This window comes from Dromiciops gliroides, chromosome 1 (genome assembly GCF_019393635.1).
Source record: "Dromiciops gliroides isolate mDroGli1 chromosome 1, mDroGli1.pri, whole genome shotgun sequence".
Classification (NCBI taxonomy): domain Eukaryota; kingdom Metazoa; phylum Chordata; class Mammalia; order Microbiotheria; family Microbiotheriidae; genus Dromiciops; species Dromiciops gliroides.
The window spans coordinates 68,379,345-68,402,429 of record NC_057861.1 but is presented as its reverse complement, the minus strand read 5'-3'; the positions used below and the strand labels follow the sequence as shown (position 1 = coordinate 68,402,429).

The 23,085-nt window shown below is 48.0% G+C and overlaps 2 protein-coding genes across 5 annotated transcripts; both read left to right on the top strand.

Moving 5' to 3' along the window:
• The first annotated feature begins 110 nt into the window (after window positions 1-110).
• On the top strand, window positions 111-9,795 carry SLC25A23 (solute carrier family 25 member 23). Of its 4 annotated transcripts, XM_043977148.1 has the most exons (11): window positions 111-795; window positions 3,172-3,298; window positions 4,104-4,191; window positions 4,496-4,607; window positions 5,308-5,466; window positions 5,662-5,814; window positions 6,083-6,190; window positions 6,901-7,068; window positions 7,285-7,435; window positions 8,343-8,523; window positions 8,618-9,795. In XM_043977148.1, the coding sequence occupies exons 1-11, from the start codon at window positions 622-624 to the stop codon at window positions 9,081-9,083; spliced, it is 1,887 nt and encodes a 628-aa protein (XP_043833083.1). In that variant the 5' UTR covers window positions 111-621; the 3' UTR covers window positions 9,084-9,795. The 4 variants fall into 4 exon arrangements, with proteins under 4 accessions (XP_043833083.1, XP_043833084.1, XP_043833087.1 ...); XM_043977149.1 differs by lacking the exon at window positions 6,083-6,190; XM_043977152.1 differs by lacking the exon at window positions 8,343-8,523 and having other exon boundaries at window positions 8,618-8,948.
• A 2,020-nt stretch (window positions 9,796-11,815) lies between these two features.
• On the top strand, window positions 11,816-15,198 carry SLC25A41 (solute carrier family 25 member 41). Its single transcript, XM_043976914.1, has 7 exons — window positions 11,816-11,896; window positions 12,425-12,580; window positions 12,742-12,894; window positions 13,464-13,571; window positions 13,959-14,126; window positions 14,322-14,469; window positions 15,020-15,198. The coding sequence occupies exons 1-7, from the start codon at window positions 11,816-11,818 to the stop codon at window positions 15,196-15,198; spliced, it is 993 nt and encodes a 330-aa protein (XP_043832849.1).
• Window positions 15,199-23,085: the final 7,887 nt, after the last annotated feature.

Here is a 23,085-nt window from a genome sequence, read left to right as displayed (position 1 = left end):
ACGCTTTCTGTTACGAGTTACCACCCGGTGGGTGAAGGGGGTGGGGCGGGGCGGTGCAGAAGTCCCATTCCTCACCATCCGCTCCCACGTGGCTAGAGAAGGGAGGGGAGTATCCCAGAACCCAAGAGTGTCGGTTCTCCAGCTCCTCACCATCCCCCCACCCCACCCCCCTCTGCTCCCACGGAGCCAAGGGTAAGGGTAGTGGGGGCGGGGAGGAGGTGCCAGATCTCAGACGGGCGGCGACGACAAGCAGCGAAAGCCTGTCTGCTTGCCTGCCAGCCAAGCTAGCCAGCCTCCTTCCCTGCCTGCCTCCTTCTCCCGGTCGCTCTTCCAGCCCCGGGGCTGTTGTCTGGGCTTTAGCCGAAGGACACGGTTGCTGCTGGGGAGCATTCCTTGCTTCAACCCCAGCCCGGCCCGGCCCAGCCGGGTGCGGGCGGGCTGGGAGGGGGGAAGGGGAGGGGGAGCCTCTAAGCCCCAGCTGAGCCCAGGCCACCCCCTCTCTTTTCCCTCCTTCACTCCATCCCCCTCTCCTCTCCCCCGAGGGCCAGGAGGCCGGACCGGGCAGGGGCATGAGGCAGGTGGCCACTAGGTCAGGTACGGGGTGGTAGCCACGGTGCAGCTATGGCCAGGGCCAGCCCGGGTCGTAGCCCCCCTGCCGGGGACCCCGAGCGCCAGCAGCGCTGGGGCCTCCTTTTCGATGAGCTGGACAGCAACAAGGATGGCCGAGTGGACATTCACGAGCTGCGCCTGGGGCTGGCCCGGCTGGGCGCGAGAACCCCGGACAGCGACGGCCAGGTAGGGTACTCCTGCGGGGGTGGGGGGGCAGGTGGGCAGGTGGGCAAAAGGTCAGTGGTATCCCATTCCCAGTCAGGGAGTGGGCCTACATAGACACCCGTGGGACAGGTCCTCCACCTCCTCCCCCTGCCTGATATCTTCTTCGTGGTACCAGTCTGCCCCAGCAGCACCTGCCAGAGCCTGGAATGACCCCCCCCCTCCACACACACCTGCTGTCCATGCCCAGCCTAGGATCTCCCTGGTGGTGCCTACTTCATTGGAACATTAGCACCAGACAGTGTTCATCAGGATCTGGAGTCATCCCATCTACCTCTTCTTGCTTGGCATGCCCCTGCTGGTACCTCCCAAAGCTGGGAAGACCCTGTGCCCTGTATCACCCCTGGCAGTACTCACTGTGGTGCCCATAAATGCCTCAGCAGTACCTTCCCCCAGCCTGTCATTTCACAAGTGTCTCCTCATGGTTCCCATCAGAGACTGGAATCATCCCAGGCTACCTGCTTGAAGCCTCTTGGGAGATAGGGTCCTCTCCATCACTGCTGTCTCTAACCTCTGATGGAGGCCAGCAGGTCAGGGACAGAACACAAAGTGTGTATGAGTGTTAAGGGATGGAAGGGCTTGGTTCAGACGGTTGGCTCCAGGGGACTTATACAAATATATCTATGAACCAGAGCCCACCAGCACCAACTCAGTGGCAGAGACCCCATCATTGGAGCATTTATTATAGAACTGGAAGGGGCCTCAGAGACATTCTAGTCCAGCCTCTTCATTTTATTGGGACCGCTGGGTGGAGGTCCAGAGAAGAGGTGTAAAGGTTATCCTCATTTTTGAGGGCCTGGGGCTCATCCAAGGTCACATTAGTAATCAATTGCCAATTCTGATAGAATTCGAACCTAGATCTTGACTCCAAATCCAGGGCTGTCCTCACCATAAGGTACTCCCTTTCCAAACTGGGTCAAATGTGGGGGGTGGGGAAGACTGGTTTCCCCTGGGGCATGTAACTCTTCTTAAGGGTCTCTAGAGACCCTAGAATTTAGCCCTTTCCGCTCTTCTCTCTTCCGTAATCAATAGGCCACTTATTGGGAGATAGCTGAGCTGGTCCCATCTAACAAGAACACAGCTCCCTGGGGAAGCTGTGCCCACTTGGTCTTCCCTTCCTTGAGCCTTTTGGTCATGGGACTTAGTGAGCCTGATGCCTGGAATGTAAACACAGAGCTGGTTGGAGATGGGGGTGGGGGTGGGGTGTTGGTCCACCCTGCCTAGCTTGCAGGCAGGCGTGTGTGTGTGTGTGTGTGTGTGTGTGTGTGTGTGTGTTGGGGGGTCCAGTCCTGTCCTCCAGCCTCCTTCCTGCTTAGGAAAGGCTAAGGCAAGGGCCGGATCTCCTAGAGAGTGCATCTCATAAGCTGCACTTCATCCCTGTATAAACTCAGAGAGTGGAAGAGACTAACTCAAGGCCAAACAGCTAGCATCAGGTTGTACAAAAATTGTTATCCCCGATTTGGAGGCCTTGAGACTCATTCAAGGCCACTTGGTAAAAATCCGCAGAGCCAAGATTCAAACTCAGGCCTTTTAACTTGAAATTTTTTCTATTACAACATATTGCTCCTCATTTCTACCCAATTTCCTCAACCTATAAAATGGAAATAGTGAGGCTGTATTACCTACACACCAAGACAAGCACTTTGTAAACCTTAAACTCTCAGAGAAGCGAAAACAATTGTTCTTGTAGCTGAGGCCTCTTTTCTACCTCTGAGAGTGGGCATATAGCTATCCAGAGAGGGCTGGGGGACTTGGACCCCTGGGTCTGGGCCCCCAGGAAATGGAAATGGGAGGCTAGGGTATGCTAATCTTAGTCCTCTTCAATCTCCCCATCCCCCAAGCAGAGTGAGGAGAAGGGTGGTCTGCTGTACCAGCTGATGGCCCAGGTCCCAGAGACATGCTTCTAGTTCTTGAAGGAACAGGATAGAGTGGAGAAAAACCATAGATTCAGAGTAAGAAAACCTGCAATTTGTTCCTGCCATTTGCCACCTAGGTGACCTTGGGCAAGTAATTTCCTCATGAACACTTTTTTTTTTGGTGAGGCAATTGGGGTTAAGTGACTTGCCCAAGGTCACACAACTAGTAAGTTGGCAAGTGTCAGAGGCCAGACTTGAACTCAGGTCCTCCTGTGCCACCTAGCTGCCCCAAGTAATTTCCTCATGGTACACCTGTTTTCTCATCTAAAAGGATTGGGTTGAATGAGATGATCTCTAAGATCCCTTTCATGTCTAAATCCTAATGATTTAAGGACAAGGCAAGAGGGATCCCTCTCTACGTGCCCCATGTTGACTGTTTCCTTCCCCTACAGTCATCCTGACTATCTCCTCCCTCTAACCCCAGGACATTCTACAGGAGGGAGACATAGACCAAGATGGGGGCCTGACCCTTGAGGAATTCACCCGCTACCTGCAGGAGCATGAGAGACGGCTGCTGCTCATGTTCCACAGCCTGGACAGGAACCAGGATGGTGCGGTCAAAACTTGGCTGGGCTGACCTGAAGATTCTAATACAAGGAATTCTCCTCCGCCCTGATCCCTTCTGCCCCAGCCCAAGCTTGAGGGGAGCCCCATTGGTTGGGCTCAGGAGGGAGACAATCCAGGGTGACAGGCCTGGGGGGGAGAAAAGGGGGGGTGGCTTCTTCCTGGTGACTCACAGACTATTTTGAGAACAGCCCTTGGGGCCCCTCCTCCCCTCCTTTCTTTATTCTCTCCCTCCTTTCTCAGAGGTTCCACCTTCTTTTTTGCTTCCTGGGATGCCCCAGGCCCCAGTTCTTGGAGCTCATTAAATCCCACATCCTCCTCAGTCATGACCCATGGCTCCCCTTCAATCCCAGCATGGGAGAAGTGATATGGTGGAGTAGAGAGAACCTAGGGTTTTCCATCGGGAAACTCTGGATTCAAATCTTTTCTCTGCCCTTTCTCACTCCCTAGGTGACCTTGGACAAGTCCTTTCTCTTCCCTGGGCCTAGTTTTCTCATCGTGTAAAATGAGATCAGCTTCCAATGTACCTCTTTATCCCAAATGCTATGGTTTTAGGACTCCATCCTGTCTTGGCTAGTTGCTTCCTATTCAGTCCCAGCCTCTGGTCTCCTAGGTCCTCTCGCTTAGGTTCCCACTTTGATCCCAAGTCCCTGGGGAAAGAGTCCTTCTTCCTACTTTCCTTGGGTGGGGGGGTTCTCTCATCTTTTCCAATTCATCAGTCCCCACTTTCTCCTCACTTAAGATCAAGTGTATTCAACCCATGGAAACCTCTTTCCCCTATTACCCTCCCAGGCCATATAGATGCCTCAGAAATCCAACAGAGCTTCCAAGCCCTGGGCATTTCCATCTCTTTGCAGCAGGCTGAAAAGATTCTGCACAGGTCAGTGTTCTAGGTATCTAGAATCTGTGTCTGCACCCCCACCCCCACCCCACCCCCACCATCCTGAAGTCAAATTTCTCCCCTATCCCACCAAAACTCTTAAACCTGTGTTATCTTTTCCACCTCCACCATCCTGGACCAAGGTGTCTCTACTCCTACTCATACACACATAGCCTGAACCCAGGTGTCTGCCCCCCAAGCACACACACACAGCCTGGACCCAGGTATCTACCCTGCAGCCTGAACCCTGGCATCCACCCCCTCCCCCCAATCCCCAGCCCTCCCTCCCTCGCTCCCTTCCCAGCATGGACCGCGATGGGACAATGACCATTGACTGGCAAGAATGGCGAGACCACTTCCTGCTCCAGCCCCTGGAGAACATGGAAGATGTACTGAAGTTCTGGAAGCACTCAACGGTGCGCTGACTGGGGAAACAGGGTCATGTATCTAGTCACCTAGAAGGAAAGGGTCAAGATCACAACCTGGGATGGGGTATGGGAATAGGGGGAGGCCCAGGATCTGGAAAGTCAGAGGCTCAGGTTCCCAAAGAAAGACAGCCAGGGTCAAACATGGCAGCTAGACCCCAGGGAAGGAACCATTCTGGGTCAGGTTTTCCCTTTCCTCCCTCCCCCCACCTGTCTCCAAGGCTTCTCAGGCCCTAATCCCCTTAGAGGATTTATCATTCTCCTCTGTTTCCTTGGGGCATCAGGAGACAGAGTTCAAAGACACCAGGACTCTAAAGCTGGCAAAACTTCTGGTTAAGGTCCCAGGGTGTAAGGCCCCTTCCTTAGGTCCCTGAAATCTTGGGCAAGGGTGAGGGTAAGGATATCCTTAGTGGGTTTGGATCAAGGGTTAGTGGTTGAGATTTGGCTGGGACTTGATAAAATATGTTAGGGTCCTTTGATTAGGATCTGGTGGGCTAAGGTAGCTTCTGCAAGGCTTAAGTGGGCACCCCTATGTAGTGAGATCTCAGCAGATCCTTGGGTTGGAAGTGCTGGGCAGGACTCCTCAAGTGGGGTCTGCTGGGTAGGAATCTTGAAGTGATGCATCCCATGGGAGAGGAGAATCTCCTTACCAGAGTGATGTACGTCAATTCCTCTTCCTACCCCTGGTCAGGTCCTGGACATAGGTGAATGTCTGACAGTGCCAGACGAGTTCTCAGAACAGGAGAAGCTAACAGGCATGTGGTGGAAACAGCTGGTGGCAGGAGCGGTGGCAGGGGCTGTGTCACGGACAGGCACGGCCCCACTTGACCGGCTAAAGGTTTTCATGCAGGTGAAGGCCAGCACTTCCCTTGTTAAGGCCCATCCTCAGCCAAAGTCACGGAATATCCTTTCTTCTTCTGCCCTAATTCCCCAAGCAGTATGCATGGAGACCTTAGATCCCAATCCCAATTCCTGTGTCTAGAATCTTTTAGAGAGTCTGGACTGGGAGATTTTAAAGTTGGCCCTGCCTTCTTCCCCTTTTCAGGTTCATGCCTCCAAGACCAACCAGCTGAACGTCCTAGGCGGGCTGCGGAGCATGGTCAAAGAGGGTGGCATCCGCTCTCTGTGGCGTGGGAATGGCATCAATGTGCTCAAGATTGCCCCTGAATCTGCCATCAAATTCATGGCATATGAACAGGTGGGTACAGATGCGGGCTAGCATGTGATTGCTGTGAGCAAGGATGTAGTTGGATGGTGAGAATGCGACTGACATGGAGAAGCATGTTATGGGTGTGAGAAAATATGTGGTTGGCATGAGGGAAGAGGTATCTGTTCCCTTGCTTGCTGCCCCTTGGCAGGATATTGTCTCTCCAGGAGCTGGGCAGGGAAAGAAAGAGGGAGGGGCCCTCCAAAGGGATGATTGACACAGATGCCAGAATCCTGACAATCCCCTGTGACCACCTCAGATCAAGTGGGCGATTCGGGGGCAGCAGGAGACGTTGCGGGTGCAGGAACGCTTTGTGGCAGGGTCCCTGGCTGGGGCCACAGCCCAAACCATCATCTATCCCATGGAGGTGAGAGAGGCCAAAGCCAGGGAAAGGACTGGGGTTTTCACTAGGGAAGGCTGCCTTCCCAGGGAGGCACTAACAGCAGGGCACCTCTGACCACAGGCTCCTTGTGAGCTCAGAGCAGCATTGGTGGGGAGGTCTGGGCACCGTCTTCCGTTCTGGAGTCTCTGCCTGGCTATTCAGGAGAGTGACAGCTCCAGCGACGGTTGCCACATAGCAACGGACACTGGGGATAGTTGGTCCCAAGACACCTCTCTTTCAGGTCTTATAGATATTCTTGGGGAACTTCTTGGGGGATAATTTATTTGGGTGTAGTTGTTCTGGGCTTATCTGTTTGAGAAAGTAACTGTGGTAGGCACGGTTATCCCAGAGTCACTTGTTCCAGGGGTAGCCAGTGGAAAGGGAGAAGGGAGGTGCCTAATCCATTGAGGAGTAACTGTCTCAAGTTTGTCTGTTCTAGGCTGTAGCTGTCCTGGGGAATCTGGCTTGGTTATACCTGTCCCAGGGGTAGTAGTTTCATATATACCTGTCCTGGGGAGACCATTTATCTTAGGCATCATTGACCTGTGTGTCTATTCCAGGGAGACTAGTTGTGGGAGTAGCTTCTGGCAGGGTAGACTATCAGGTTCCCTGTCTGCTTGTTCTGAAGAGGGCTACCTTAAGGTTAGCTGCACCCCACCCCCTCCATGATAGCTGTTCTTGGGGCCCCATTTCAGGTGCTGAAGACACGGCTGACGCTCCGTCGGACTGGCCAGTACAAAGGACTGCTGGACTGTGCCCGGCAGATCCTAGAGCAGGAAGGGCCTAGAGCCTTCTACAAGGGCTACCTGCCCAACGTCTTGGGCATTATCCCATACGCAGGAATCGACCTGGCTGTCTATGAGGTCAGTCAGTCCCTCCCCTTCTCTGGGGGGCTGAAATCCCTGGATACTCTCCTGGACCTCCCCTCAGCCAAGGACCCCCTCACCATCCCCCTCAGGGCTCAATGCTGCCTCAATTTATCCTCCAGTAGCACAGGAAGACATAACTCCCAGGGAAGGCCCATGAATTGGGCTGTAAAGGCGCTTTGAGATCCCCAGCTCTGGGTCCTCCTCCTCCAGACCCTGAAGAACAGGTGGCTCCAGCAGGACAGCCACCACTCGGCTGACCCCGGGATCCTCATCCTCTTGGCCTGCGGCACCATTTCCAGTACCTGTGGCCAGATCGCCAGCTACCCCTTGGCCCTGGTCCGAACTCGAATGCAAGCTCAGGGTGAGTGAGGCCTGAAGAGAGGGAGGGACATCAAGGAGGAAGGACCTAACTGAGGACAGGGTTGACTTCTTATCTCCCCGGGACCCAAAAACCATAGCTATGATCTAAGAGCTCTCGGCTAACCTCTCAGTCACTTTTTGCAAGCCTTCCATCATGGAAAAGACAAGGTAGAAGGGTGGGGCGGAAGGAAGTCAATAGGTTGCTGGTTCATCTGGAGGTCCATTGATCCTGATTGTGGAATATCATTCCAGGGCTCCACTCTCTTTTCCCCCCACTGAATGTTCCTGGTGCCCAAGAGTTAACAGGGGAGGTAGCGTGCAAAACAACAAAGCCCAGTAGAACCTCCGGGGCTACATCAGGCAGCCGGGGCAGGACGAAGGAGAAACTGGCTTTTAATGGCTTTGTTCTCTTTCCAGACTCTTTAGTAGTTGGTGTTTAGGGATTGTCTTGGGGTTTACTTTCACTGTGGTTTTGGGGGCTATCTGTGTGTTCAGGCTTCTTAGTGTTTTGAAAACAGTTATTATGGGTTTGCGCTTTTAGATTATTTGCTTATGCATAAACTTAAGTGGTGTGTCACCCTGAGGTTTCCTTTTCTCAGGGAAATATGTCCTTCCCACTTCCAACCTTTCTCTGTAGGCACAACTAATGGAGAGTTATTGAGGGCCAAATAGGACCCCAATAGCTCACTGGGTCTTCCCGATGGGGTATCTGTCCCCCTGGGCCTGGCTGCTGCTCTGGGTCTGTTAGGTGCTCACTTGAGTCTAACTTCCCTCCATCTAAGGCTGTAGCCTGGATGTAACCTCCCCATCCTCCCATCCCAGAGTCTGGCCCCAAGGAGGGTCAGGGAAGGGCTGGACCTGAACCCCTGAGTAGAATCTGACGGCTGCCCCTCTGCTGCCTCCCCCAGCTTCCATCGAGGGTGCCCCACAGCTCACCATGCTGGGCCTCTTCCGACATATCCTCTCCAGAGAGGGTGTGTGGGGCCTGTACCGAGGCATTGCCCCCAACTTCATGAAGGTGATTCCAGCTGTCAGCATCTCCTATGTCGTCTATGAAAACATGAAACAGGCCCTGGGGGTTACTACCAGGTGAGGGGCTGGGGGTTCCCCCCTTCCCCTCCCTGCTGGATCCTGTCCCTTCTCTTCTGGATCGTGGTGATAAGACCCAACCCCCCCATGCCAGATTTCTTGGCTGCTCCTGGAGTCTACAACCAGCTGATCTACCCCACCTGGTCACTGACACTGGATCGCCAGAGGAACTTGTCCCAGGATCTGCTCTGCATGGCATTGACACTGGATTCCCAACCTCTGGTAGAGGTGGGGATGGTGGTGGCACTTCACCTCTACTTACCCACTGCACTGACATGGGAATGATCTGGTCTCCTCCCCAACCCCCTCCCCATCCTCCTGCACTGCAGCACCGCTGGGTCCCCAAGAGCAGTGCAAATTCCCTGGATCCTCCCCCTATACCCCCAGCTCCACCCATGGTAGTAACACTGTCTGACCCTCCCTCACTACAGACAGATCAGCCAATCCCAGCTAGAAGGAGGGGACCCCATGGCCCCAGGCAGAGACCCTTCAGAAATCCAGAGTTGAGAATAAGCCTTCTACTGGTTTCTCTCACATGCCCTTTTCTTTCCCCCCTTTAACATTCTTCAGCCTTAGGTAGGGCATGAGTTTGAATATGGCTGAAAAGGGACCCAGGACAGGGCTAGGACCTCCTACTGAGCCATACTTAGGTCCAGGCCCCTCCCGACAGCATCCTCCAAACACAGACATTCCAATTGTTCAGTGAGAGAGATAGAGAGAGAGAGAGAGAGAGAGAGAGAGAGAGAGAGAGAGAGAGAGAGAGAGAGAGAGAGAGAGAAAGAGAGAGGAAGGAGAGAGAAGAGTGAGAGAGAGAAGAGAGGAAAGTAAGAGAGAGAAAGAATCAGAGAGAGAGAGAGTGTCAGAGAGAGAGAGAGAGAAGAGAGAGTGAGTCAGAGAGTCTTAAAACCACCCAACCCAGGTCTATTTTTCTATTGGGGTAACAGCTCTTCTCCCAACACATACACATACACACACACACACACACACACACACACACACACACACACATTCCACACCCTTCCCCATCCTCCAGGGAATCTCTAGATACTGCATTTTATAGCTGGATTCTGAGGCTGGGAGGGGAGGTAAGGTCTGAAAATCAAGGTATTACAAGGTCTCCTCCCTCTGAAAGCAGAGAATCTAATACCTGTGCAGAGGCAGTATCCAGAGGTCCCCCTTCCTCTACTCATGCTCCCTCACCCCCGAGTCTATCTGCCTGTGTGTGCACCATTTCAAAGGGAAACAAACCAATACATTTTTTCTAAGTCCCCAGGGCCAGCCTGTGTGGTGTCTTTATTGGGGGGGGGGGGACAGCCAGCAGGGGAGAGGGTTCAGAGGGGGCTTCAGCACTGGCCTAGGTGAAACCTCTCTGTGCAAAACTTACCATTCCTGGAGCATGATTGTAACTAGAAATTATTGTGCCTGAGGCAAGGTCATGGGCAGGGAGGAGGTCTGATAAGAGCTGAGAATTGGCTCTTGTCTCAGGTACAGCTGATATGGGAAAGGACAGTCTTCCCCACAGAGTCTAGCATATGCCCTACAGCACAGCCTAACACTTCTCAAGCCCAGAGCCCTTCTTCGGGAAGAGGCTGGTGGTGCACACCTGTGGCTAATGCCTCATTGCATAGGTCAGCAGATAGACTAAGGCTCAGGGCCATGGGCTTGGGCCAGGACCACAACAGTCAGAAAGCACCAGCCTCCATAGACACTGGCATCCCAAGCCCCAGTTACCTTGCCCTAATTGTTTTGCCCTAGAACATAGATCAAAGGTAGGGGAGCTTCCAATGTCTGCCTTTGGGAAGCCCACAGAGTGGGGAAGAATGGAGCAGAAACACAGAAATGCCCCAATGCTAGAAGAGCACATTATAAGTTGGTAGGTAGGCCCCTTGTACTTCCTGGGCCCCATTTAACTCATCATTATGGACCCCTGAAGTAGGAGTCAGACTCAAAGAATGCCCTAGCTAGAAAGGATCTCAATGATCATGTTTCCTCAAAGATAGGCAGTCAGGAAAGAATATTTTCAAAGAAGGTCATACATATAGTGAGTTAGGAACAAAGACTTCCGCTTTCAAGTCTTTTACCTCTCGAGGAGGTTAGACCTGGGTTTAAATCTCAGTTTATGCCTCCTAGTTGGTGAGGGCAGATTAAGCCTCTTCACCTCAGTTTCCTCACATGTAAAATAAAGGGGTTAACTAAAACCAGGGGTTCTTTTTTTTTTTTTTGTGAGGCAATTGGGGTTAAGTGACTTGCCCAGGGTCACACAGATAGTAAGTGTTAAGTGTCTGAGGCTGGATTTGAACTCAGGTACTCCTGACTCCAGGGCCGGTGCTCTATCCACTGCACCACCTAGCTGCCCCCAAAACCAGGGGTTCTTAACCTAGGGTCCATGGACTGTTAGGGTCCTTGGATAGAATTCAGAGGATTCATTAATTTGTTTATATATATATATATGTATATATATATATACACACACACACATAACTATTTCAATATAATTGGTTCCCTTTGTAATTCTTTGTATTCATTTATGCATTTAAAATTTTGATTAGGAGAAGGGCTCCTTAGGCTTCATTGGACCAATAGCCAAAGGGAGGTGGGGGCAGGGGAGGGTGATCTCTAAAGGCCCTTCTAGAAGTTGGTGGTAGCTTCTTGTGTAAGTGACATCAAGCTTTGAGTCAGGAAATAGAAGTTCAAGTTCAAATTTTTATTTGACCTTTATCAGCTGTGTGGATCTGGGCAAGTCACTTAACCTCCTAAGCCTCAGTTTCCTCTTCTGTAAATTGGAGATAATAGTTCCTACACTATCTGCCTCACAGGGTTCTTATGAGAAAAGCCCTTTGTAAATCTTAAACCACTAAACCTGAACTATTCTTAACAATCTATAAGACATTTTAAAGGGAAAGGAATAACATCTCTAATCGCCCAAGAGGCTTAGAGAATTTTAATAATGATACAATTTTTCAATAGGATTATTAAATATTCTTAATCAAATAATACAATGAAGTTGGACTGACTTTTTTCTAGGAGCCTTCCTACCACAAATATTCTATAAGTCTGCAACTTTGGGGAATTTCACTCCCCCAAGTTAGATGCCATTCTGGTTGCCAAGGTAACAGAATTCATTAAGTTCTCCAATGATTCTGTGACATCAAGGCTCCTCCCCAAGGATGGGGCCAGGGTTCCAAGGGGTCCCTCCCTCCCTGTGCTCTGGAGTGGCCAAGCAGGAGGGAGCCAGAGCCCTGGAAGGAAACCCTCTCTCCCAGGCCTCTCCCACCCTCCCATGCCCACCACCATGGAGACTCATGACGAGGATCCCGACTCTTATATCCAGAGTTTTGGGCCCCACCCCTACCACCACCAGGAGAAACAGCAGGTGAACTCACAGGGCCAAGTTCAGACTAGAGATCTCCAAGGCCCTTGTTCCCAGGGTGGGGGTAAAGGTCACATTGCCCATACACTCTCTGTAGACCTCTTCTAGGCACATACAGGGTCCGGCTGCCTGGCTAGGTCCCATGGGGGAAGGAAGGGACTCATGGGATGGTACAAAGAGTAGGAGGGAGGGGGCAGCTAGGTGGCGCAGTGGATAAAGCACCAGCCCTGGATTCAGGAGGACCTGAGTTCAAATCTGGCCTCAGACACTTGACACTTACTAGCTGTGTGACCACTTAACCCCCATTGCCCTGCAAAAAAAAAAAAAGAGTAGGAGGGGCTGGCAAAGCAGAGGCTAGGGCAGGACTTTACACCTCAGTCCAAAAATGCATCCTGGAAGAGACAGTCACTGAGAAGATAACCAATCAGGGTCCTCTCAACCCCAGTGATTAAAGTCGGGGGAGGGGGGTAGTTTTCTGTGGGTTGGAGTAATGAGTTGGTTTATGGGGACCCTGGGACTTGGTCCGGCCAGGTCCTGGACACCGGTGAACAGCTGATGGTCCCGGTAGAAGTGCTGCAGGAGAGCAACAAAGCAGTGTGGTGGAAGTTCCTGGTCTCAGGGGCTGTGGCTGGTGCTGTGTCACGCACTGGGACCGCCCCGCTGGACAGGGCTAAAGTCTTCATGCAGGTGCGGACAGGCCCGGGATACATAAGGGGACTGATCTGGGGGCAAGGCTGCGGACAGGGACGACGGGAGGATAGTGATGGGGGCGGGAGCAGTGATGCAGGGTAGCCACGAGAGCTGACTGGGGACGGACGGACGGGGCCATCCTCTCCCTGCGCACCCAGGTCTACGCCTCCAAGACAAACATCATGAACTTGCTGGGGGGGATGCGGAGCATGATCCAAGAAGGTGGAATCAGCTCCCTGTGGCGGGGAAATGGAATCAATGTGCTCAAGATCGCACCCGAGTACGCCATCAAGTTCTCCGTCTTTGAGCAGGTGCGGAGGAGAGGCTGAGGTTATTCCCACATCCCCCCTGGACACCCGGACTCTGACCCTGACCTAGGTCCTAACTCTGGCACAGACCCGGAACTATACCGTCCCCTGTCCTAGACCCCAGCTCTGCACCAGATCCAGGTTCTGATCTTCACTCTCGACCTCAGCCCCACTGCTTCTTTATCCTAATTCTCCCCTTGTTTCTGATCCAGGTCCCCTCACTCACCCTTTCCTTAATGTGTGGACTATCCCTCACCCGGTTCTCACTCTGACTCTGAACCTCTTTTTCTATCAGCCCTCCAAGTGCCCACTCTTTGTATCATGCCCTGTCCGATAGTACCCACAACCCGTCCATTTCACCTGGGATCCCCTTCTTTCTTCTCTCCGGCCTTTTGGGGTTAGAGGAGCAAGAGGTTACAGGGATGGCCCTGAGGACTTTGGGAGGTCAGGAGAAGGATTTGGGGGAGAGGATTGGGGAGGGGAAGGAATTGAGAGAGAGTCTGAGGGTAGGGAGAAGACTATGGGCTCTTCCCTTACCCTCTGCTCCCCTCTTGCTTCCTCACCTCCCACAGTGTAAAACTTCCTTCTGCAACCAGAAAACCCCACAACCCTTTCATGAGCGAATCCTGGCTAGCTCCCTGGCGGTGGCCATCTCCCAGACTCTCATCAACCCCATGGAGGTGAGCTCCTAATTCATGGTTGCCTCCATCTAATTAGGTGGGACGGACCTGACTGGGGGATGAGACAAGAAGCCTGGGCCCCCATTCTCCTGAGTATCTCAAACCAGGCCATTCTCTCTGGGGTTCTGCATGACAAGGCTGGGGGTGGGGGTGGGGGCAGGATGTCCACCCCCTCCTATCTTCCAAGGACATTCTCCAGGCCCAGGCACCCCATAGAACCCCAAGATTTAGAGCTGGAAGAAGCTTTAGAAACCATCTAGTCCAACTTGAATATTTTACAGATGAGTAAACTGAGGGCCAGGAAAATGAAGGGACTTGCCCTAAATCACACGCCTAGTAAGTAGCAGAGCACGGATTCGAACACAGATCCTCTGACTCCAACTCCAGGTACTGAAGACCCGGCTGATGCTCCGGCGGACGGGCCAGTATGACGGGCTACTGGATTGTGCGCGCCAGATCCTAGGGCGTGAGGGAGCCCGAGCCTTCTATCGGGGCTACTTGCCCAACATGCTGGGCATCGTGCCCTATGCCTGCACCGACTTGGCCGTCTATAAGGTCAGGGACCCCAGGGCACAGGCTGCCCAGGGCCTCTCAGTGACAGGACTGCAGATCACTGAGGGAGTTGGGGTCTCAGCGAGGGGATGGGGGCTCACTGAGGGCAAGGGGAAAGGCTTCAAAAGGAAGAGGGTGCTCAAGGACACAAAGCTTTTGGGCCAACAATGCCCCCTCCAATTTTTCCCCTCTTTATAGTTGCTCAGGTGGGTTTGGCTCTACTTAGGGTTCGAATCAAACAATCCCAGTGGGATGGTAAGCCTATTGTCCGTCACACTGTCCAGTACCTGTGGTCAGATGGCCAGCTACCCCCTGACACTGGTGCGGACAAGGATGCAGGCCCAAGGTAAGACACTCTCTAGTTTGATCTCTCTCTTCCCCCCATTGAAATACCCACTTTGGGGCGGCTAGGTGGCGCAGTGGATAGAGCACCAGCCCTGGAGTCAGGAGTACCTGAGTTCAAATCTGGCCTCAGACACTTAATACTTACTAGCTGTGTGACCCTGGGCAAGTCACTTAACCCCAATTGCCTCACTTAAATAAAAAAAAAGAAATACCCACTTTTCCAAAATTCTAATGGGTACCAGGGGCCCAGAACATCTGTGTTGAGATCCCGCTAGCATCAGAAAGGAGCTGGGAGCCCAGGGTAGCAGAATTTTGGAAGGGATGGATAAAAGCCTAGCAGACCAAAGTAGGTCATAGAGAGGGAACACTTGGGGGTGGGAGACTACATTTCCTTAATTTCCTCCTTGCTGTGGATTTACCACCTTTGAGGGCTCTGGGAATCAAATCTCATTTCTACTAGTCCCCTTGGTGGGAGACAGAGCAGGAGACCCCTGACCACATCTGGCTTCTTTCCCTGATGCCAGTCCCACCCTTTCCCTTATACTTCACAGACACTGTGGAGGGCTCAAATCCCACCATGCGAGGTGTCTTTGGAAAGATCCTAGCCCAGCAAGGCATGCCCGGCCTGTACCGGGGGGTGACACCCACCCTCCTGAAGGTGCTGCCAGCAGTGGGCATCAGCTATGTGGTGTACGAAGCCATGAAGAGTGCTCTGGGGGTGGCTAAGTAGCCTTCCCCCTTGTCTGGAGGGCTAGAGGGCCAGATGCCCCCAGCAAGGGCTGGGGAGGGATTTTAAAGTTTAGGGGCCCCCACCCAGGGAGCCTGGCAGGGTCAGGCCAAGGAGATGCTAGGCACAGGAGGCTGGCCCAGAGCCCTTTCAAATGCTCTTACCCCTGGGGTGGGAAAGGCAGGGAGGACTCTAGAGGAGGACCCATTTCCCAAATCTTCCCCCAGGGGACTAGAGAGGGTTTCCCCAGGCCCAGCTTCAGGTTTGGGGAAGACAGTGAAAGTGATGATAAAGGAGTAAAGTCATCTATTGTGTGGCATCTGTATATGTGGGGTGTGGGCCAAGTGTACCTGAATTATGGGAGGCAAACTGGTGATCCAAGATAGCTGTGGGCCAACGTTGGAGCATGGGCCTCTGTGATGTGGCAGGGGAGATGGAGGCCCAAAAGGCCTAGAGTTGTAGGAAGAAAACTGGTGGCTCAGGGCAGCTGGGCTACAGATGGGATTCTGAAGTCCAGGTTACCCAAAACATAACATGTAAGGGAAAATGGAGCCTAGAACACTTGCATTGTGGGAGGGGAGCTGGAGGCCTAGGTCACAGCATCTCATTTCCATTTTCAGCAGGGTTTCTTTTTTAAAAAATAAACCAACATATTTCCACATTAGTCATGTTGTAAGAGAAGAATTAGATCAAAAGGGAAAAAAAAACACAAGAAAGAATAAGCAAGAACAATAACAAAAAAGCACCAACAAAAGTGAAAATAGCATGCTTCAATCTGCATTCAAACTCTATAGTTCTTTTTCTAAATGTGGAGAGCATTTTCCACCATAAGTCTTTTGGCATTGTCTTGGATCACTGTATTGCTGAGAAGAGTTAAGTCTATCAGTTGATCATCATGCAATGTTGTCTATACTGTATACAATATTCTTTTGGTTCTGCTCATTTTGCTCAGCATCAATTCATGTTAATCCTTCCAGGTTTTTTTGAAATCCATCTGCTTATCATTTCTTATAGCACAATGGTATTCCATTACATTCACATAACACAACTTGCTTAGCCATTCCCCAATTGATGGGCATCCCCTCAATTTCCAATTCTTTGCTACAACAAAAAGAGCAGCTATAAATATTTTTGTACATGTGGTTCCTTTCCCCTTTTTTATGATCTCCTTGGGATATAGACCTAGTAGTGGTATTGTTGGGCCAAAGGGTATGTACAGTTTTATAGCCTTTGGGGCATGGTTCCAAATTGCTCTCCAGAATGGTTGGATCAGTTCACAGCTCCACCAACAGGGCACGAGTGTTCCAATTTTCCCACATCTTCTCCAACATCTATCATTTTCCATTTTTGTCATATTAGCCAATAGGATAGGTGTGAGGTGATACCTCAGAGTAGTTTTAATTTACATTTTTCTAATTGGTAGTGATTGAGAACATTTTTATATGTCTGTAGATAGCTTTAATTTCATCATCTGAAAACTGCCTATTCATATCTTTTGACTACTTCTCACTTGGGGAATGACTTTCAGCAGGGCTTCTAAGACTGATACATCAGGGTAATTCTGTATCTATAGTTTACCTAGATTTTTTAGCAAAGCACTGGGCAAGGTATCCCATTCTATTTTTGTGGGAAAGATGGAAAAGCATAGATTTATAAAGATCTGTGAATTAAGAAATAGTTGAATGGAAAGGCCTGGAAAGACATGTATGAAATGATGTATAGTGAAGTGAGCAGAACCAAGAAAACATTGTGCACAGAGAGAGAAATATTGTTTGATAAAGAACTGTGAATGACTTGACTATTCTTAACAATACAATGACCCAAGACAATCCCAAGGGACTATTGATGAAACATACTATCCACCTCCAAAGAAAGAACTGATATTGATGGAACAGGCTGAAGCAAGCTATTTTTCACTTTCTTTCATTTTTTTCTTTTATTCAAGTTTTCTTATACAAAATGACTAATATGATAAAGTATTGCACATGTATTACCTATGTCTGATTGCTTGCCACCTCAGAGAGGGGGGAGGGGAGGGTGGGTAGCAGGGATAAAAATGGAAACCCAAAACTATTAAAAAATGTTTATTACATTTTTAAAAAAAGAAAGAAAGAAATACTTGAATGGCTGGAACCCAAGAGGAGTCATTAATGGTTCAATGGCAGTTTGGAAGATAGTCTCCAAAAGAGTGCCCGAGGATCTATGTTGTTGAACATTTTTTTTTTGTCATGACTTGGGTAAAGAGATGATACAAAGGTGCTTAGGAATAGCTCACACACTGGATGACACAGTTTGGGATTCAAAAACTTCATGGCAGGCTAAAACTAATCTATAGGATGAAATTCAATAGGTAAGGATGAAAACCTTAAGTCTTACATTTGGGAATGCTGGGGATATACTCTTGGACACTGTCCTGGATCCTCTTTGCCACTTATTGATGAGGCCTTTATTATATCACCAATATCACAGAATCATGGAATTAGAGCTGGAAGGGACATCAGTGACCATCTAGTCCAACCCACACCCAAAAGAAAACACCACTCTAGCACACCTTAATCTTGTGGTACCTCTCCTATTTTTTCTATCGTCTTTCAAAATATCATTGACATTCTCTTAGTAATCAAAAATGACAATTCTTTCAGGACCAAGGAAGATAGTTCATCTGGGCTAGGTGACTTGCTTTCATTGAATTAATTCTACTCCTTGGAACCAAAGCTGTCTCCTTCCTTATCTTGGGTTTCAATTCCCTATTAGTCATTTTTTGTTTTGTTATTCTAGCACATAAGTAATTATATGCCCAGAAAACAATTAAAATAAGTACAGCAGCTCTACTTTGTCTCCTTGGTAAATTACCATCATCCTATCCACCCTCAAACAAAGATCCATCCCTTCTTTTATCTTTTTCTCCCAACAAACAAAACAAACCTTGGTAGGTGACTTAGTGGATAAAGAGCTGGAATCAGAATGATCAGCTTTAAATACCAGCAGGGCAAGTCATTTAGCCAACCTCTGTCTACCTCAGTTTCCTCAACTGTAAAATAGAGATAAAAACAGCACCTATCTCACAGGATTGTTGTGAAGATCAAACAGGAATAATTGTTTAAAAGTGCATACCTGGCATATAGTAGGTGCTATATAAATGTTCATTCCTTCTTTTTTGTAGTCTTTGGCTTCCCTCACCAGCTTCAGCTCACTCTGAGCTTTAGCATTCCCGACGCCATTTTTCCAGGCCTGCACCACATTTGTCTAGTCAATTTCTATTACCAGGCTTTGTTTCTGTCTCATGTACATATCTGTTAAAAATCTAAGTTGGCGATTCAACTATTATGTAGAACAATTGGGAACTAATGACCAAGGCCTATAAAACCATGCATACCCTTTGACTCAGCAATACTATGACTAGGTCTGTGTTCCAAAAGGGCTAAAAAACAAAAAGGAAAAGGATCTATGTATACACAATTCTCTATAGCAGCTCTTTTCTGGCAGCAAAGAATTGGAAATTGAAGGGATTTCCATCAATTGGGGAATGGCTGAATGTGTTGTAGTATATGTTTGTGATGGCATACTATTGTGCTAAAAGAAATGATGAGTAAGATACTCTCAGAAAAAAAAAAAACCTGTAAAGACTTATGTGATTGATGCAAAGTGAAATGAGTAGAACCAGGAGAATATTGTATACAATAATAGCATTGTCGTAAGATGCTATTCTCAGCAATACAGTGATGCAAGACAACTCTGAAGGACTTGGGATGAAAAATGCTATCCATCCCCAGAGAAAGAACTGATGGTGCCTGAATACAAATCTAGCATGCTTTTTTAAAAAATAAAAGTATTTTATTATTTTCCAGTTACATGTAGAGATAGTTTTCAGCATTTGTTTATATAAGATTTTGAATTTCAAATTTTTCTCCCTCCCTCCCCTAGACAGCAAGCAATCTGATATAGGTTTTATATATATAAACATACTTGTTTTTGTTTTTGTTTTTGTTTTGTGTGTGTGTGTGTGAGGCAATTGGGGTTAAGTGACCTGCCTAAGGTCACACAGCTAGTAAGTGTTAAGTGTCTGAGGCCAGATTTGAACTCAGGTCCTCCTGACTCCAGGGCAAGTGCTCTATCCACTGTGCCACCTATTGCCCCCATACCTTTTTTTTAAACTTTCTTTTTCTTGTTTTTCTTTTTTCTATGTTTTCTTTTACAACATAACTAATATGGAAATATGCTTTGCATGACTACACATGTGTAACCTATTGTTTGCCTTCTCAGTGAGTAGAGTGGGGAGGGAGGGAGAGAATTTGAAACTCAAAATTTTAAAAACAAATGTTGAAAATTGTTTTAATTAGCAGAAAATAAAATACTATATAAGAAAAAAATTAAAACCTAAGCTGGCTGAAGAGTTCCCTTAGTCTTTTCAGAAAAATTTTACTATACGTAGTGTGAATGTCCTCATAATGACCCAGTTTGAGGAAAATTAATTGAGCCATGGGCTGTCTTGCAACTGGGATATGTCCTTGAATTTAAACAAGAGAGCAGAGACATATAGAAACAGATGAAAAGAACCGGAGCTCTAAGAGAGGGAGATAGGAGAGGGGCTATGCACAGACACATTGACTTGGGTCCCTAGTAGAGAAGCCTATGCTCCTGTGAGGTTCCTCCGAGGAAACCATGTGGTCTCAAGAGAGGAGGAAACCCAGTGGTCCCAGAGAAAGCAGCCATTAGAGCAGGAGAACAGCAAGGAATTCCTGGGTTAAGCCAGGAACTAAAGGAAGCAGAGACAACTTCAGTGGACTGAGGGTGTTTTAGTGATGGAACAGTTCATTAACAAACATATGGAGAAGGAAAGGTGGTCTTGGACCAAACAGGAACCAATACCACAGAGTAATAAAAGCCAGAGACACCATACAGAAGAGGAAACCCAAACCTTACTCTCCATTAGTACTGGGAGATATGTGGACTGTGCATGTCCAGGGCAAAGGAATCAATTCTCAAGTTACCCCATGTTTTCCCTTTCAGGGGAACCCACACACAGGGTAAAACTGAATGTTCTAAAGTCCCTGGAGGGAGGGGGAGGCCTGCAAGAGGGAAGAAGAATTTGTTTTGCTTTGGGTTTAGATACAAAACTTTTCTGTTTTGCCTTTTTAAAAAACAATAAATGAGGCCTGCCCTGTATTCAACATATTGTTAGCCTGAGCTGACAGGACATTTTCTTTTTTTACCTTTTATATAGACACTTAGAAGTATTCCAAATTCTTATGTTCCAGAAGGAAACTTTGGGTGAAGATACTAGCTAAAAAGAGTATTACAGGTTTCAAAGCACACGAAATTAAACCTAGCCTATGTAAGACCAGTGATGTGGTTCTGAATTATGGTTTAGAAGTGGGGAAAAAAATCAATTTTACAAGTATTAGGTGGGGAAGGCATGGCTAGAGAGCAAAGGATCTTGGGATTTCAATGGATTGCAAGCGTAATAGAAGTGGGTACTGTGGTGTCAGCAAGAAAACTTACAATAAAGATGCAGGAAGATGAGCACAGTGTCCTAACATAAAAAGATAGCAGGAAGACACTTGGATGTCCTTGATGAATTTAAGTCTCCCAGGCCAGGGTGTGAAGTAGTAGAGTGGTAGACTTAGATTCAAGGAGACTTGGTTTCAAAATCTGCCTCTAACATGAACTGTGTGACCAGGGACAATTTGCTTTTAACTTCTCTGAGTTCTCTGAGTTTCTTTTATAAAATGTGAAGAATAATACCTGAAGTACTACCTCCCAGGTAACGTAAGGTGAGACTTAAATCACAATGTGACTCTACAAACTTTTAAATACTTAAAAATGTTTGTTATGGTGGTGGTTATAATCACAGCTTCCTTTAATCATATGTTCAAGGAACTGGCAGAGGCTATCATAGGGCTGGAGAAGAGCAAATGTCTTGATTTTTAGAAAAAAAGGGATTAGAATATAATTTAACAGACCTGTGAACTTGACTTTGCTTCCTGACAAAATTCTAAAATATTTACTATCTATAATACATCATTTACTATTTTGTCATCCTTTAAAGTCTGCAAAGCACTGTATATATGTTATCTCATTTTATCACATTATTAAAGATAGTGACTTTCCAGAAAAGGAAGGGACAACCATATGGAAGAAGCACACTGGATGACAGATTTGTTGTTGTTCAGTCATTTCAGTTATGTCCAAGACTCTGTGACCCCATTTGGGTTTTTCTTGGCAAAGATACTAGAGTGGTTTGCCATTTCCTTTTCCAGCTCATTTACAGATGAGGGAACTGAGGCAAACAGGACTGAGTGACTTACCCAGGGTCACAGAGCTAGTAAGTGTCTGAGGCCAGATTTGAACTCAAGATAAGTCTTCCTAACCCAGCATCCTATCTGTACCACATGAATCTACAAAGATCTTGGCAGTCAAGTGCATTGGGCTGAATCTAACCAGATGAAACTTAATAGGGAAAAATGTAAAGTCTTTCATTTCAAAAAGTCAATTGGAGAAATGCAAGCTGGAAGTGACATGGTTAGACAGTAGTTGTCTGGAAAAGATCTGGGGAATTTAGCAGAATGCAAGCTTCATGTGAGTCAAGTATGACATGATGGCCAACAAAGCTAATATAATCTGGGGCTGCATTAAGAAAAGCACAGATTCCATGAAGGAAAGGTGATGGTTTCTTTGTACTCTGCCCTGGAAGTATTCAGTTTGGGAAGGATATTGATAAACCAAAGAATATTCAGAAAAAGGTTTGTTCTTCAAGAGGACCATGACATCCAGAGGAGATGTCATGACTTGCAGTGATTTGGATTTAAGTAAGAGGGCTGTGCAAAGTCATTAGCCTTATTCACTCTCTCCTCCAGAGCCATCTGGGTCCAGAGACAAGATGACAATCAGGGTTAAGTGGCTTGTCCAGGGTCACACAGCTAGTTAGTGTCAAGCATCTGAGGCTGGATTTGACTCCAGGGCCAGTGCTTTATCCACTGCACCACCTAGCTAACTACTTTCAGAGAAGGATAATCAGAATAATGAAGGACCTCTTCTATGCCAGTATAAGGATCATTTGGAGGAACTGGAGACATTTAGCCTGGAAAAGAGAAGACTTGGCAGAAAATAGTAGCTGTCTTCAAGCATTTGAAAGGTTCACATGTGGAAGAGGAATTCGTTTTGCTTTCTTTGGCCCCAACAGACAGGACTAGGAGAAATGGATAGAAGTTTCCAAGAGACAAATTTAGATTTGAAGTAAAGAAAAAATTTTTAGTCAATTAAAATTAATTAAAATAATAACTTGGGCAAAGTTGCAGGATGTAAAATAAATTCACACAAATTACAGACATGTCTGTATCTTGCCAACAAAGCTTAGCAAAAAGAGATTCCATTGAAAACTATAGTCTATATGAAATATTATCTACCCCCCCACACACAAAAGAATTATGTGAGTACAATTATAAACTTTATGGAAATAGCTAATGAATTGGAGAAATATGAATTGCTGGAAGGTAGGCTAAGCCAGTATATTTTTTTTTGTGGGGCAATAAGGTTTAAGTGACTTGCCCAAGGTCACACAGTAAGTGTCAAGTGTCTGAGGCTGGATTTGAACTCAGGTCCTCCTGAATTCAGGGCTGGTGCTTTATCCACTGTTCTACCTAGCTGCCCCCATAGCCAGTGTAATAAAAATGAAAATAATACCTAAATATTCTTATTCAGTGCCATACCAGAGTATTATTTTAGAGAACTAGAAAGAAAAGATCAAAAAGGAACAAAAGATCAAAAAGTTCAAGGGAAATAACAAAAAGAAGTGGGAAGGAATGGGAAATAGCTATGCCAGATTTCAAACTATATTACAAAGCAGCAATCATCAAAAAAAATTTGGAAGTTGTTAAAAAAAAATAGGTC